Here is a 15,095-nt window from a genome sequence, read left to right on the forward strand (position 1 = left end):
ACGGCTGAGCCCTTAGACGTGCCAGCACCTTCTGGTCACTGCAGGCACTAACCCACTTTATATCAGCAGGTTTGGTGGCCGGTCAGGAGCCTCAGACAGCAGGTCATGGAACGGAAGTCAGAGCATCACCACGTGACACGCTAGGGCAGAGAGTGACCATCTGGAGGGGAGGCTTTTGAACGGGTCATGCCTGGGACAGGGTCCGAAGACTAAGGTCTTCCACCAACGGACGCCAGGCTCGCGGCTGCCAACTGCTGGGAAGCCGCCCTCCCGCGGCCGCCGTCCACCCGAGGCCCCGGGCGCTCTAAGCCAACCCCGTCCGTCCGTCCGTCCGTCCGTCCGTCAGTCAGTCAGTCGGTGCTCCCTCCCCTAGGCCGGTCCATCGGCCCGTCCGTCCGTCCGTCAGTCAGTCGATGCTCCCTCCCCTCGGCGGGTCCAGCGGGCCGTCCGTTAGCCAGCCCCCCTCCCCCGCTCCATCCTCTGCTCAGTCCGTCGGCCCCCCCGCCCGCCGTCCTCTCGCAGCTCTGTCCGTCGACAGCCCGCCCCCTCCCCCCGAGCCGGTCGGTCAGGCCGTCCCACGTCATCCCCGTCACCCCCTACCCCCCGCCCTCAGCTAGCGTCCGGCCCCCGGGCGCGCTCAGCCCGCCGTCCGTCCGTCCGCGCTCCCGAGCCAGCGCGCCTGGCGCGGGGCGGCGGTGGCGTGTGATGACGTCATATGGGCCGCCTGCCCGCGATTGGCCGCGGCCGCCTCACCAGACCCCGAGCGGCCGGGCGCGCGGGAGGGGCGGAGCGCGAGGAAGCCACGCCCCCGGGCGGCGGGCCCGGCGGCCGGCCGGCCGCGGCCACGTGACCCGGGGGCCCCGCCGCCCGCCTTATAAGCGGCGCGGCGCGCGGACCGCTGCGGGCCCGACTTCTGGCGGTCTGGGCCGGTACCCTCCTCTGCGTCTCTCCTCCTTCGGCGAGCCCGCAGGCGGGCGCCCCTCGGCCAGGTATGCGGGGCGCGGCGAGGGCGGCGGGGTAGGGGCTCCGGGGCGGGCCGGGCTGGGATGTCCGGGGGCCGACCCCTCCACTCCAGGCAGCCGCCCCTCTAGGCCGCCTTCCTTTGGGGGACCCTCGGGCCTGGGCGCCAGCCCTGACCCAAGCCCCGGACCCTGCGCGGGGGGCCAGCACCCCCGACCCCCAAGTGCGCTTTGCCGGTGCGCCTCCCGGACCGGGAGGACCCCAGCAACTTGTCCTGGGACGACCTGCCCCAGGTCTTGCCTGGCTGAGTCCGCCTCCTGCAGACGGACGGGGTCTGGAAAACTTCTGGACTGGACGGGCCAGAACTTCAGGACTTCTGTGGAGGGGCGTCGTGGCGGGAGCGCAACGCCCAGGTTAACCTGCCTGCCTGCCGCGGAAAGCAGTCGGTGCATCTGCCTGGCTGGGGCTGTGGGAAGGGTCCTTGCAGCTGCTCCCCACCCCGGAGCACCTGCCCGGTGTGACTAACTCCCGGAGGGCCTTGGGGGTTTTCCTGGACCTGCTGGTGGTGAATCAGAGCAGAGCCCTCCTTCTTGAGTGGGCTTCCCTGGACCTGACCTACTTTGGAAGTGAACTTGATCAGGGTTCCACCTCCACGCCCCCTTTTCGTTCTAGGAAAGCCTGCAGGCTGGTGGCTCATGCCCAGACTGGACGACCACCTCTGGAGAGGTCCCTGTGCCAAGGGCACGAAGCACAGAAGCCACCCGAGGGCCAGCGCCAGAGGGCTGGTGGCCAAAGCGGGAGAGATGATCAACTCCTCGGGGTCAGGCCCCTCTCTGCTGGCAGCCCATGGCGCCCCAGGCACTGACCCCACTCACGGGCTCCAGAGCGCTGGTGTGGGGGGCCAGGGCAGCAGCGGCCACGTCAACAGCTGGCATCACCACTTGGTGCAGAGGGGCCTGGTGCTGTTCTCGGTGGGGGTGGTCCTGGCCTTGGTGCTCAACCTCCTGCAGGTCCAGAGGAACGTCACCCTGTTCCCGGACGAGGTCATCGCCACCATCTTCTCCTCCGCCTGGTGGGTTCCTCCGTGCTGTGGGACAGCAGCGGGTGAGTAGACACCGGAGATGTCTGTTGGGTTAAGAAGTGTGTTCAGCCTCTGAGAACTGTTTATTTGAGACTGGAACCATCCACAGAGGGGCAGTGTGCCTCTCCAGGGAGTGTATCTAGAGGAGAAGGGGTGAGAGGCAGAAGCCCAGATGCCAGGACTCTGGACACTGGTGATGGGGATCAGGCAGGGCAGTGATTGGCTGTTCCTCGCCCGTGCCAGGCTGACCGAGATCCTTCCCTCTTTCTGATCTGGCCCTGAGGACAGTGTTGAGGGGCCCACAGCTGTCACCCCGAGCGAGCCGTGCCATTGGCCACCAGCGGAACTGGTGAGCCGAGGAACTGCCACGCGATTGGCTGGCCCTGGGAACACGCTACTCGCCGGGCAACCGAAAACAAACTGTCACGTGGGCGAGTGGGCAGAGCTGCCCCAGTGGCCTCCTGCACTTCCTTTTTCAGGATGGCCCTGTGAATGTGCCAAAGCCAGGCCTTCCCCCACCAACCCCCACCCCCACCCCCCACACAAAAAAAAAAGCCGGGGTCCCTGGATGAAGGAAAACAAATGTCTTATTCAGAGTTTAGCCTTTAGTGCACCTGGCCAGGCACAAAACCTGACCCAGAGTCTGCAGTCTTAACAGACTAGACAGATGGACTGTATCTCTGAGTAAAATGTCTCGGTCATCTGGCTGGTTTTAGGAAAAAACGCTGAATTGATCTCAGCCCAGTAGGGCGCTTAAGACTTCTCTGGCACCCAGCATTTGCTGTGGCCTAAGGTCTGCTGGTGGGTGAAGTGCAGTGAGCAGCCTGCCCCTGGCAGGCGTCCTGGGCTGGGGGGCCGGACAGGTGTGGACCTAGGTGACCAGGCCGGCTCCTGTCTGCTCCGTGGCTGGTGTTTACAGGCTGTTTGATATGCTTTGCTTCTCCTTACGAGACTCTGCTGCAGCTCCATTTCACAGACACGGGAACCACAAGGGGCCATGCCAAGGGGCCGGCCCGCCGTCCACAGCTGGGTGTGTCCCCTGCCCTGGGAACACAGTGCCTTGTCAGCAGTCTCCCTTAGAGCAGGGGGAGGCCCCAGGCTGGAGTGGGGACCCTCGGGGCAGCGGTGCTGTGGGGAGAAGGTTCTCATCGTTCTCAGGAAGTTACGCTCCTGCTCCATTTTCGAAGCCCCTCAGTGTGCCCTTTCACTGGTAAGATGCCCCTTGGGGCACGAGGCCTAGGTGGGCGCTTGCAGTTTTTCATTCTCGTGTGATAAACAGTAGTTTCTTTGACTGGAACAGTTGATCTCACAACCATTGAACCATTTGGTTTAGGCTTTATTTGTAACAGAAGCTTCAAGGAATTACAGGGATATCTGATACATGATGTCTGGTACCCTAGCTGCTTTTTTTTAAGCCATCAGTCAGGAGCATAAGGGAAAATTCCATACTACGTTTTCACCTACTTGAATCTGAAAGGCTAAGATTAAGATATAGTGACTTAAGTGATAGCACTGTTTGGGTTCCATTTTTCAAGACTCCAGAATTATGGGAATTCCTTGGTGGTCTAGTGTTTAGGACTTGATGCTTTCACTGTGGTGGTCCAGGTTCAATCCCTGGTCAGGGAACTAAGATCCCACAAGCTATGCCATGTGGGTCCCCAACCCCCCCCCCAAAAAAAGTCCAAAATCAGAACTTGATAAAAAGTATTATGAAATTGAAACTGTCTCGTTGACTCGGGCTGAGGCCGTGTTGCTTGTTCTCTGTTCGGGACCTGAAGTGGGCCCTTCTTCTCTCGAGACACCAGGGGCGCTGTGCATGCCTCTCAAGCCTCGGTACCTGGCTGACTCCACCTGGCCTGCCTCCCGGCCAGCCACCACACGCCCCAGTCCCTCTTGGCTTTGGCTTTTTCCACTTTACTTCGCCCCGGAACACTGAGCCTTCCCCCATCTAAACCCTCTGGGAACTCTCAGGCTTTAGAGTCCTATGTCTGTGAAGACAGTTCCCTACCACACAGTAAGCTCCTCCTGCGTCCTCTGGTTACGTAACCCTCATGGTTTTACACACAAGCGCCAGGTTCCAGCAGGGCGAGCGGGGCGTGAGGCCCTGTTTCCCGTGCTCTGCCCCTGGTTTGGGGCCTGGATGCAGGGATGGTGGGGCGAGGTTGTCCTCAGCGCTGACCCACGGCAGGGGCGCACAGCACACACGCGGGTCTCCTGCAGAAAATGCTGCAGAAAACTCCCCGTAACCGTCGGGCAGGGCCGCCCTCTGGGACCGTGGCACAGTCGGGTCGACATGGGGGTGCCGGACCTGGGTGGTGTCAGAATGGGTGCCGTGGCCTCCGGGCCCTGCGGGTGCGCCCCTCACACTGGGCCAGGGAGGAGCACTGAGGCCCCCAGGTAGGCCCCCCGCAGAAGTGCGGGAGTGCTTCCCATGTGGATAATTAAACCCCCGGCTCCATTCCTTCTGTAGGTCAAGCCAAACAGCCGCAGTTATATTTAAAATTGTACAAAATGATGTGGATTTTTTAGTTTGTATTCAAGGAGAACAAAGATGTGACATTAGTTTAAAAACAAAAGACGTAAAGTTAGTTTAAACATCTGATGGCTGGTAAATGTAGGAAAGGGAATGGCTTGAATAGCGAGTTAACGATCCCCACGCAGCGGTCGCGCCCGGCCAGCGTGCTCAGGCCCTGCCGTCTTGTCTTCTCCTGCAGCTGTGGTCGGCCTGCTGTACCCCTGCATCGACAGTCGCCTCGGAGAGCCGCACAAGTTCAAGCGGGAGTGGGCCAGCGTGATGCGCTGTGTGGCCGTCTTTGTGGGTATCAACCACGCCAGTGCTGTATCCTAAGGTGTTACTGTTAATGGGTGTCCGTCACGTCCTGGGCCAGTTGAGCCGTCCTCTTACAAGTGTGATTTCAAACCACGTTGCTCAGTTTCCTCTCAGCAGAGCTTTCGAAATGGTCCTGAAAAGTCTTTTCAGTTCATTTCAGGGAACAGTTAAAATGACCCTGGGAACAGAGTGGATATCTTTATATTCTGTCCCTTTCTTGGTCACTACCTGTTGGACCCTCGGAGTTCATTTGGTAAGTTCCCCGTACGATTCTGCCTCCCATCCTTCCACGGTGCACTCACTGTGGTGCTGTGAGAAGTTGCGAGAGCTTCACTCTTCTTGGCTGACCCTTCCAGAAGGCAGAGCAGAAGCCCGTCTGCTTCTCCGCCCTTCCTGGTCATGACCAGGGAAGGCCCAGGGCTGATCAGAGGAGGTCGCCTCAGGAATAGGGTTCCCAGTGGAGGTTACATTCAAAGTCAGGTTCTGGCATCCACCAGTGGGCTGCCTGGCAAAGCACAGTGCAGTCTTTAGGAAGATGGGCCATGGTTTCCCAGGTCTCAAGAGATTTATGGTTTCTTTCTCACAGCGAGATTATATTTTTAAATTCTGGAGACAGCTGTTTTTAGAGTTTCTGCTGCTTAAATCTGCTCTACCCTGATTTTAATAAGAATGTTAAGAAAAGGTATTACAAGAGAGCCTGGCTCTGATGCATTTGTTTTGTCCCCAGCTGATAAAGCGGTGTTGTGAAGGAGGCCAGCTGTGTCCCCATCAGCTGTGACCGTGTTGTGTTGAATGCCGTTCCGATGAGGTGTCTCCTTGCAGACACGGAGTAAAGAATGTGCTTGCTCAGTTCAAACTAATAAGAACAGGAAATAAAAGTGGGACTGTGGATGACTTACTAGAATATAGTTGTTTCGTGGTTGAAATGAACCCAAGCAGGGTTTTATGCAGAGCTTTTAGGTCTTTGACTGGTAAGGTCAAGTTTTTGACACGGGGATCCCAGAGATGCCCCAGGTCATCCTGATCGAGTAGCCTTGTACCCAGCACGTGCTCTCTGCAGCTCACCCGGGAGCTTCTGTGGCTGCAGAATCCGGTGGTGCACGTCTAGGCCGCGGGGCTTGCTTGCATGTCTTTGACTGTATTAGAAATTGTTGCACTTTTCCTTAACTTTGCATCACCAGAAACTGGATTTTGCCAATAATGTTCAGCTCTCTTTGACATTAGCAGCGCTGTCTCTGGGCCTCTGGTGGACATTTGACCGTTCAAGAAGTGGCCTGGGGCTGGGCATCACCATAGCCTTCCTGGCCACCCTGATCACGCAGCTGCTGGTGTACAACGGAGTCTATCAGTAAGCACGTGCTCTCAAGTATCACCTCTGCCTGGAAACTGTCGCTCCACTTTTACTCGGAATACCCACGAAGCTGAGATGCCGTGTTCTGTTTGTAATTAACACGGCATGAGGTTAGACATGAAATCTTCAAAAGCGCTGCTTATTGTTGACTCACGTAAAAATGCACCGTCTGTAATTTAAGGAAAACCCAAGCCGTGGTGGAGAGCTCTGCATTGCTCTTCAGTCTCGTAAGCCGTGTCCAGGTCCTTGTGACCCATGCTGGGCTGCAGCACACCAGGCTTCCTTGTCCTCCACCATCTCCCAGAGCTCACTCAAGCGCATGTGCATCAAGTTGGTGATGCATCCAGCCATCTTATCCTCTGCAGCCCCCTTTTCCTCCTGCCCTCCATCTTTCCCGGCATCAGGGTCTTTTCCGAAGTGTTGGCTCTCCGCGCCAGGGGGCCACGGTGGGCGGTGAGCGTGGCTGTTGCTTGCTAGCGTGGCTGGTGTGTGTGCCTGCCGGCCGCACAGGGCTCATGCCTCCCTCTCCCTCCAGGTACACGTCCCCAGATTTCCTCTACATCCGCTCCTGGCTGCCCTGCATCTTCTTCTCGGGAGGCGTGACCGTGGGAAATATAGGACGACAGCTGGCCATGGTACGTAAAGTGGTCACATTGGTGCCTGCCGGGAGCTTTCCGCTCGATCAGCTGGTTTGCCTAAGACATTATCATTTGTGTCAATAAATGTATAGTCTGGAGCAACAGTTGTTCAGAGAAGCATACGCTTTAAAAAAAGGCACATCCCCAGGTCATTCTTGGCTAACTTGTAAAGGTTCAGGGATTTGTAACCTCACAGTGAGAGCGGCAGAGGAACCAGAGCTCCCCTCACATGACGGATGCTGTCAGCAGCTTTTCTGAACTGCTTCTCCTGTAATAACGGGCAGAGACGAGTTACAGAAATGGCTAACTGAATGATTAATGATGAGTTTCCTCCCGGGCTTCACAGTGCAGGTACAGACAATGCCGTGCTAGGGGAAGGGTGCCACACCAGGCCCATGAGAGCGTGGGCGGGGCTGGGGGCGCTGAGTGTCCCTGGGTGGGTGGACTCCGGCTTGGACCTTGTCTAAGGACTAAAGGGAAAGACACTGAGTCCCAAACGGAGCCGTTTCCCAAGAGTCAGAAAGGCAGACACAGTCAGGATGCCTTGGCAGTTCTGTTTGGGAGTGAAAGATCGCAACACTTGAGCACTTTGATGAAGGAGCGTGCAACATGGACATTTAACTGTTTTGAATGGACTTCAACTTGAAGGCTTAAATAAAATGAATTTTAAAAAGAAAAGGAAACTAGGGTCTTATAAGGGCCATTTCTCTCAGAGACACACACTGGAACTTCCTTAGAAACTTGTCTTGGTCCCTCATGCTTTTATTTTTAAAAAGAGGACATTTATTTGTGCCTGCTGAGCCTGGCTTGGGAGCCGCCTGCTTGGCTGTTTGACAAGAATGGAAATAATTTAAAAAGGGGAATTTGTGATGTGTCCCACTGGCTCCCGAGTCCACGCCATCCTTCCCCCACCCTGACCCTTGTGGTTGTCTGGACCCGCTGCCAAAACAAAAGCTGACGACGGTTTGTCTCTGGACCCCTTGGGAGCATGCGGGCGGCCCTGCCCTGTGACCGCAGCCTCGCAACACCCCTGTGCTGACCCCGCGGCCCCTGGTGATTCCGGGGAGAATGAGGCAGCTGCATGCTCGCCATCCGCCTTGAGGTGTTCGTTTTGGTAGTATTTAGCATTCTTAATAAGGCTTGTGAGATGAGGTTGTCTTCAGCTCCTGTGACTCTTCATGGAGTTAAAGTTGACGCCATTCAGCGAACTGGTTATTACTTCAGGAGGAGGGGTGGATGCTGTCGTACGTTTATGATGAAGGTCTTTTGAACAAATTTTGTGAAGAAGCGTCCTTTCGATAGAGGTAGACCCTGCACGCCGTGCACAGGTTCAGAACACCAGAAATGGTTGGAGGAGACTCACAGGAGCGGCACGGCCACGCCTTTGGCAGCAACACTAAGCGAAGGTGCTTTTAGCAGCTGTCCTTCCATCCTTGTCTTGCTGCTGCTGTCCAGTCGCTCAGTCGTGTCCGACTCTTTGCGACCCCATGAACTGCAGCACGCCAGGCTTCCCTGTCCTTCACCATCTCCCAGAGCTTGCTCAAACTTAGGTCCCCTGAGTCGGTGATGCCATCCAACCGTCTCATCCTCTGTCACCCCCATCTCCTGCTGCCTTCAGTCTTCCCAGCGTCAGGGTCTTCTCCAGTGAGTCGGCTCTTGGCATCAGGAGGCCAGAGTATTGGAGCTTCAGCTGCAACATCAGTCCTTCCAGTGAACACCCAGAGTAGGTTTCCTTTAGGATGGACTGGTATGTCATAGACACTTTCATTTTTTTTGAAAAGATGAGTGAAAGTTTTAAACAGAACTTAAGATAACTGGCATAATGGTAATTCCCCTTTCTTAAAGGTGTTTTTCTTTTTTACTCTTCAAAATTGGGGACAGTCTTATCTTTGGATGTTACTGTTGTGTCTTGAAACTGGAAGAGGCTGGTGAGCATTGCAGTCATCAAAGGGAAAGAGCCCCGCCCCGGTCTCTGAGTCCAGCCCTCCCGCTGTCTTTCCATCCGTGCACATTTATTTGTGTGTGTATTTGGCCACGCCTCACGGCTTGTGGTATGTTAGTCCCCAGCCAGGGCCTGGACCCCGGCCCCAGCAGGGCGAGCTGCTGACGGGGAGACTTGTAGACTCCTCAGACGTGTGAAGCCAGAGGGGCAATCACAGCTGGTTTTACAGATGCCCCCTCTGCTGCCAGCCGCTCGAGGGAGGGCAAGAGCAAAGCCCCTTTCCCTGAGTCCTCAGACCCCAGCAGAGGACACGGTCCACGTGATCACAGGCAGGGCGGTCACGGCTCAGGTCGCAGCCCTGTTTCTGGCAGAGTCGGGGAGAGGATGAGGAAGGGTTACTCCTGTTAGAGCTACTCGGGGCCCAAGAGTGAGGCTCGCGGTTCAGATGGCCTTAAGGGGTCAGCCAGTCAGACTGGCAGAGGCGGGCCGTAGTGAGGAGCCGTGTTGGTGGGGGCGGGCAGGGGAGCGCTCTGCAGGAAAGAAGTGGCCGCTTCTGACAAGTAGGTGGTTGGGGTTGTACTTTTCTCTTTTGCAATTTTAAAGTTTACCGTTATTCTGCAGGTGACCTTTGAAGAACAGGTGGATTAGGGGCACCAACCCTCCTAGGAGTTGAAAACTTGAGCGCATTGGATGAATCCTATATTGATGGATACAGCCAACTAGGGACCGTATTGAAAAGATGCGCCTAAGTGAAGCCTTGCTCTCAAAGCCTTGTTGTTCAAGGGCCAGCTGTACTTGGTAACCGGAGCACTGGCCTGTGTACAGGAGCCCATGGCCATGGTCTCTGCAGCGGGCAGACCTGTGTCAGGAGGGGGGCAGGTCCGTCAGCTCAGCAGAGGACATGGTCGACGAGACGGTCCCCGCAGGACTGTGGCCCTCTGCCTTTGCGCAGCGCTGTCTGTGCACTGGGAGCAGAGCCTTGGCCCCGGGTTGTGGGTGACAGGAAGGCGGACAGTCGGCCCCCCCACCCCCTGCAGAGCCCCCAGACCCTCGTCCCCACCCTGGCCTCCCCTCCTCCAGTCTGTCCTGCCTGGTCCCTGCCTTTCTGTTTGTCTCTTCCATCCTTCAGGGCATCGTAAATGAAAGTGACGTGAAAGTTGCTCAGTCTTTGTGAACCCATGGACCACACAGTCCATGGAATTCTCCAAGCCAGAATACTGGAGTGGGTAGCCTTTCCCTTCTCCAGGGGATCTTCCCAAACCAGGGATCAAACCCAGGTCTCCCGCATTGCAGGCAGATTCTTTACCAGCTGAGCCACAAGGGAGGCCCAACAATACTGGAATGGGTAGCCTATCCCTTCTCCAGGGGATCTTGCCGACCCAGGAATCGAACCAGGGTCTCCTACATTGCAGGCCGATTCTTTACCATCTGAGCTATGAAGGAAGCCCTCTGTAAATGCCTCTCCCCTGAAAGCAGTAGGGAATCTTAAAAAGCCCCCCTTTGTCTGGCAGGAATTACACAGCCTTCACAGCCTATCAGTAAGTGTGTGAAGCCAAAATTGTATTTTTCATGAGACTAGAATTGGAAGTGTAGCAAGTTATATTTGCTTCAAATTGCATCAGGGCTGAAGAACGAAAAATATATTTATAATAAGGTTTGTCTTAGAAACCTGTAACCGCCCATGACTTGACCGTCCCTGCCGGAAGGACCACCTGCTCTTCCCCACCACCCAGTGGCCAACAGCTGTGATGTGCTGGAGCAAGGCCGTAGCCTCTGCCCTCTGCCCCTGCCTGACCACCCACCGCCCAGTCCTGGTCCCCCAGAGCAGTGCCCAGGGCCGGGCACGGAGGCTCGTGCCCCTCAGCGCGCTGGCGTGTTCGCCCTGACGGCTTGGGTTTGTGTCTCTGTGGGGTCTCAGAGCTCGGCCTGGACAGCGCGGCACCTCACTAGACTCTCCTGAGCAAGTTACACATTTTTTTAAAGAAAGAGTTGGAATACTTCAGCCAGGTTTTTATTTTGTTTCTTTGAAGAAAGGGAAAAAACTAACAGCTGCTATGTGATGGTGAGCTTACTCTTCACGTAGAATTTGAAAGGACTCGGAGCCTTAGAAATGGGGTTGCTCGGCACCTCGCCGACGGCCCTGTTCACACGTCCGTGGGCACTGTCCTCGCTTTCAGAGCAGCCTCCTTGCGGCCGTCGGACAGAGGACACTTCCTGATTCGTATTCTAGCAGCAGCGTTTCAGGATGAATTTTTGGTGAGGCTTTGTAGCGGAACGCACAGAAGACAAAGGGCTGAAGGCGACCTGAGGTGGGCACCGGTCAGCATGGGGCCGGAGAGTCCCATGTGACGTGCCTGCAGCCCGCCCCTCCCGTCCGCTCAGTTCTGCCCTTAAACGTGCTTCCCGGCCCAGGCAGGCGTGCTGCAGAGCCGCAGGCTGGCTTTGCTCAAGCATTCAGTGGCTTGCATAGCTTTTCCTGTGGTGCCTGCTGTCTGCCTCTAGGTTTAGACGGGAGTCTGCAGCCTCCTTTTATCGGGTCCTGTGGTGCCTGCCGTCCGCCTGTGGGTTTAGACGGGAGTCTGCAGCCTCCTTTTATCGGGTTCGTGTCTGTTGTTCGCAGATGAAAGTCTCTTCTCAGAAACAGTGAGGCTTCGCGCTGCCGCCTGAGCAGCGTGGCCCTGTCCCCAGAGCCCCGGCCCGGCCGCCGCGTCCTCAGTGTCTCTCCCATCTGCGATGCGGCGGCTCCTGGCCGTCATGGCCGTGGTGTCGTCAGGGGCCGACGCCCATTGGCACTTGGCCGAGTCCTGCGGCGGCGGTCTGGGGGCAGGACTGTCAGCCCGCTTTGGAGATGGGGGTCGGAGCCCAGGAGGCTGAGCGCCTGGCATCTGGTGCAGAGCGGGCTGGCCTGTGTGGCTCGCTCGGCCTCAGCGGGAGTCAGGGTGCACACGGGGGGACCCTGGCTCTGGCAGGAGGCAGGGGGCTCTCCTCACACAGGCCCGTGACCCCAGGAAGGTCAGCCTCTGGTCTGGGACCTGCTCCTCCAGTGGGGTGTTCGTCCTTGGTTGAGGGCCCGCCAGGCCAGGCCCAGACAGCAGCCTCAAGCACAGGGTGCCCTCCCCAGGTGTCTGCACTGGTCGGTGACAAGACATGTGTAGACACGGCTTCTGGGCAGTGGTGCCGCCTCCCGTCCTGCCTGAGCGGGACAGACCTGGTCTGCTGAGACGGCGGCTCCCAGCTCAGGGCCCCAAGGGCATCGCCGTGGGGCTGGGGGAGCCCACCTGCCGCCCCTCTCCACCCTCGCCTCCAGTGCAAAGGAATTCTTCATCTCTCACTTTGTAGAGTCCGCTTAAATTGCTAATTAAAACACGCACACGTCGAGCGCTAACATCCTCTCTTTTTTTCTCTTTCCCCACATAGGGTGTCCCTGAAAAACCACACAGTGATTGAACCTTCAGACCCACGGATCCTGAAGAGTGGCAAGGTTTGGGAGGAACATCCGTGATACTGGGTAGTGACGAAGGCTATCTCTTTTCCTCAGTAATCTTTTCAGATGGGGCTGACTGTACCAGTGACTCCTGGAAAACACTTCACCTGTTTCAGAGCAGCCGAGCGGGTGGATGGCCACTGGTGTTGAGACGGCACCTTTTGGGACAGTGTCCGGGCCCGCGTCCGCCGGGGGGGCACCACAAGCAGGCCGGCCGGGCACCGGGCCCCGAGGACTCAGTTTCCCGTGTTATTAAATGCCAAGTTGCCATATTTCCTAGCCTCGAACTAAAGCCTAACTTCCAGCTCTGGTTCCATGTCAGGGCCCTGGGGACGGCTTGGTGGTGCTTATGAAGATGAAGTGTGGTGAGATAGGAATATTACTCATCCAAAAGATTTTTAAAATAGGGCTGTGTTGTGAAAAAAGAGAAGGCAGTGGTGGCAGCAAGTGCTGAGTGGCCGTGCCGGGCAGGTGGGCACAGCGTGCCCTCAGTGCCCGCGTGGGCCCCCGCGCAGACAGTCCTGCAGAGGAGGCAGTGAGTGGGAGGTCGTGGCTCTGCGCTGCGATGGGTTGGACTTTCCACCCCAGTATTCACAGAGTTTGCCCGGAATCCGCATCGTCTCGAAGGGGGCACCCGCCCGCCACACGTCTCCGTCTTGGCCCAAACCTTGAGTTTTCTTTGATACTCGGGAAGAAGAGACAGCTTTTTTTCCCCACAGCCCTATGGGATCTGCAATCTGTGATTGCCTTGTAAAAAGAAGAGTGCGCACGTCACTGCATCAAACATTCGGTGTCTCTAAACCCTCAAAGGACGTGGTGAGCACAGTGTACTCACTCGATGGCACAGCCCACGTTGGGCCCGGTATGCAAGTCCTGGGCCTTCAACTTCAAGTGCAATGTATAGGAAAACCAATCTGAGCCTTGTATTCTCTTTAAATATTTATTATTATTTTTTTAAACGTATGCGATGTTAAAGAGGGTTCTCCATTTCAGTGCTGCATGGAGGCAAAATTCAGCAATAATTTCTGTCCACTTGCGAAGTTACTTTGTTGTCATGCCCTCCCGCTGAGCCCCAGTCCTTTGAAATACTCCTAGTTTGGGGGGTTTAGTAAACTTGTAATTTTTACTTACAAATTCACCCTTTCTGTACTTTGCAATTTAAAACATTTAGGTTGCTTTGAACTTGATGGTAAGACTCCTCTGGCAGCTGGCAGTCGGGGGGCTGGGGACATGGGAGCCCCTGCCGGCAGCTGTGGACTCTGCGCGTCCCGGCTCCTCTCACCCGATGGTCCCCGTCTCAGTTTGCTTTTGTTTTAAGGAGAATATCCTGGAGTAAATTTTAGGTTACTGTAGCAACTTTGTTTTAGATGAATTTCGTTTAAAAGAAAATAGGACCATTCTGAACTTTGCAATGACCCCCTTATGACATTTTCTGAAAACGAAAACCATCAGCTATGCGAAAAGATTTTTCAATGAGGATGTCAGCGTTTTTGTGAAAAAACCAGAAGTTATTAGATGAAAGCAGTCATTGAATCTTTCCAATATACTTGATCATGCACAATGAGTATTTTTCTCTCTTAAACTGGAAATAAATCTGTGTCTGTTAGAAGCAGTATAGCCAAAAGATGTGAATCTGAAGAATTTCGTTGCCAATATTTTCTAGCAAGTATGTGAACCAAAGTCATTTGAGTTCGTGAAAATGTTAAAATAGTATGAGCAGAATTTGCACTATACCAGATTGGAACATCTAGTGAGATTCACATTCATACTAAGTTTTCAGCATTGTGTTCTTTTGAATTCATTTTTTTACTTTTATTAAAGGTTCAAAACCAACCATTGGATTTATGGGTTTTTCTTTAAAGGGAGGAGGGGGAATTCCCTCTGTAGGATAGTCACATTTGGAATGGAAGAATATTTTATAGCTTTCCAAAATTTACTAAGTTGCCACACAATCTCGGGAAAAATATTTTTTCCTCGTGGTGGAAATGGAAGTGTTTAACCTCCCGCCCCACCCACTGATTCTGGGAAGTGGGGCGTCTTCTCCAACCTGCCTGCCCCCAGGAATGCTGTCCTCCATCTTGAAGTGAGAGGGCCCTTCTCCTCATCCTAGGATATGGAGTGTCTGGGCACCCAGGAAAAGGGCAGAGGGAGCCTCCAGGCTGTTGACAGCCAGTGCGTCCAGGGGCCCCGAGTGAGGGTCCACATGGCAGAGGTCCGCTGTCCCTGGCGCCTGCTGGATGGGGTCACCCCAGTTGACAAAGTTGTCGCAGATGTGGTGTGTGCACACACACCGCCAGGTGTGAACGCCCGCGCTGCCAGGGCTGGGTGCTGGGTTGGACAAGAATCAGAACTGGCCTCAGAGGCTCTCATCCCAGGGTGAGAAACACAGACCCCTGGGCCAGGCTGGGGGGGAGGTGGGTGTGATGGAAATGACCAAGTCAGGTCACTTTCACTGTGAGACTCCCAGCACAGAATAGCAAGTCCCCTACCTATCAGCAAGTGGTGTTCCAAGAGCGAGTATGTGAAGGCCAATTTGTTCTGAAGTCCAACAGAGCTAGCCTAGGTACCCAACTAACACAATCAACTGTACTGTAATAGGTTTGTAATACTTTCCACACAAATAAGACATAAAAAACATTTTAAAGGATACCTTGAAAAGTACAGTAGTACAGTACATCAGGGGCCTCCCAGGTAGCGCTGGTGGTCAAGAAGCCACCTGCCAATGCAGGAGACGCGAGAGACTCAAGTTCAATCCCTGGGTCGAGAAGATCCCCTGGAGGACAGCACAGCAACCTCCTCCAGTATTCCT

General features: G+C 55.6%; 1 protein-coding gene across 1 annotated transcript; it reads left to right on the top strand.

The window, feature by feature from the left end:
- Window positions 1–857: 857 nt before the first annotated feature.
- Window positions 858–14,119, top strand: INSIG1 (insulin induced gene 1). Its single transcript, XM_040260138.1, has 6 exons — window positions 858–989; window positions 1,633–2,064; window positions 4,756–4,880; window positions 6,053–6,219; window positions 6,758–6,857; window positions 12,220–14,119. The coding sequence occupies exons 2-6, from the start codon at window positions 1,656–1,658 to the stop codon at window positions 12,247–12,249; spliced, it is 831 nt and encodes a 276-aa protein (XP_040116072.1). The 5' UTR covers window positions 858–989; window positions 1,633–1,655; the 3' UTR covers window positions 12,250–14,119.
- Window positions 14,120–15,095: the final 976 nt, after the last annotated feature.

Source organism: Oryx dammah, unplaced genomic scaffold (assembly GCF_014754425.2).
Source record: "Oryx dammah isolate SB20612 unplaced genomic scaffold, SCBI_Odam_1.1 HiC_scaffold_18, whole genome shotgun sequence".
NCBI lineage: Eukaryota > Metazoa > Chordata > Mammalia > Artiodactyla > Bovidae > Oryx > Oryx dammah.

Excerpts from the sequence above, each read along its gene's own strand:
- INSIG1 (XM_040260138.1), top strand. The coding sequence starts at position 1,656 with ATGCCCAGACTGGACGACCACCTCTGGAGAGGTCCCTGTGCCAAGGGC. Across the intron at positions 2,065-4,755 it reads GTGCTGTGGGACAGCAGCGG|CTGTGGTCGGCCTGCTGTAC; the intron begins GTGAGTAGACAC and ends CTTCTCCTGCAG. Across the intron at positions 6,220-6,757 it reads GTGTACAACGGAGTCTATCA|GTACACGTCCCCAGATTTCC; the intron begins GTAAGCACGTGC and ends CTCTCCCTCCAG.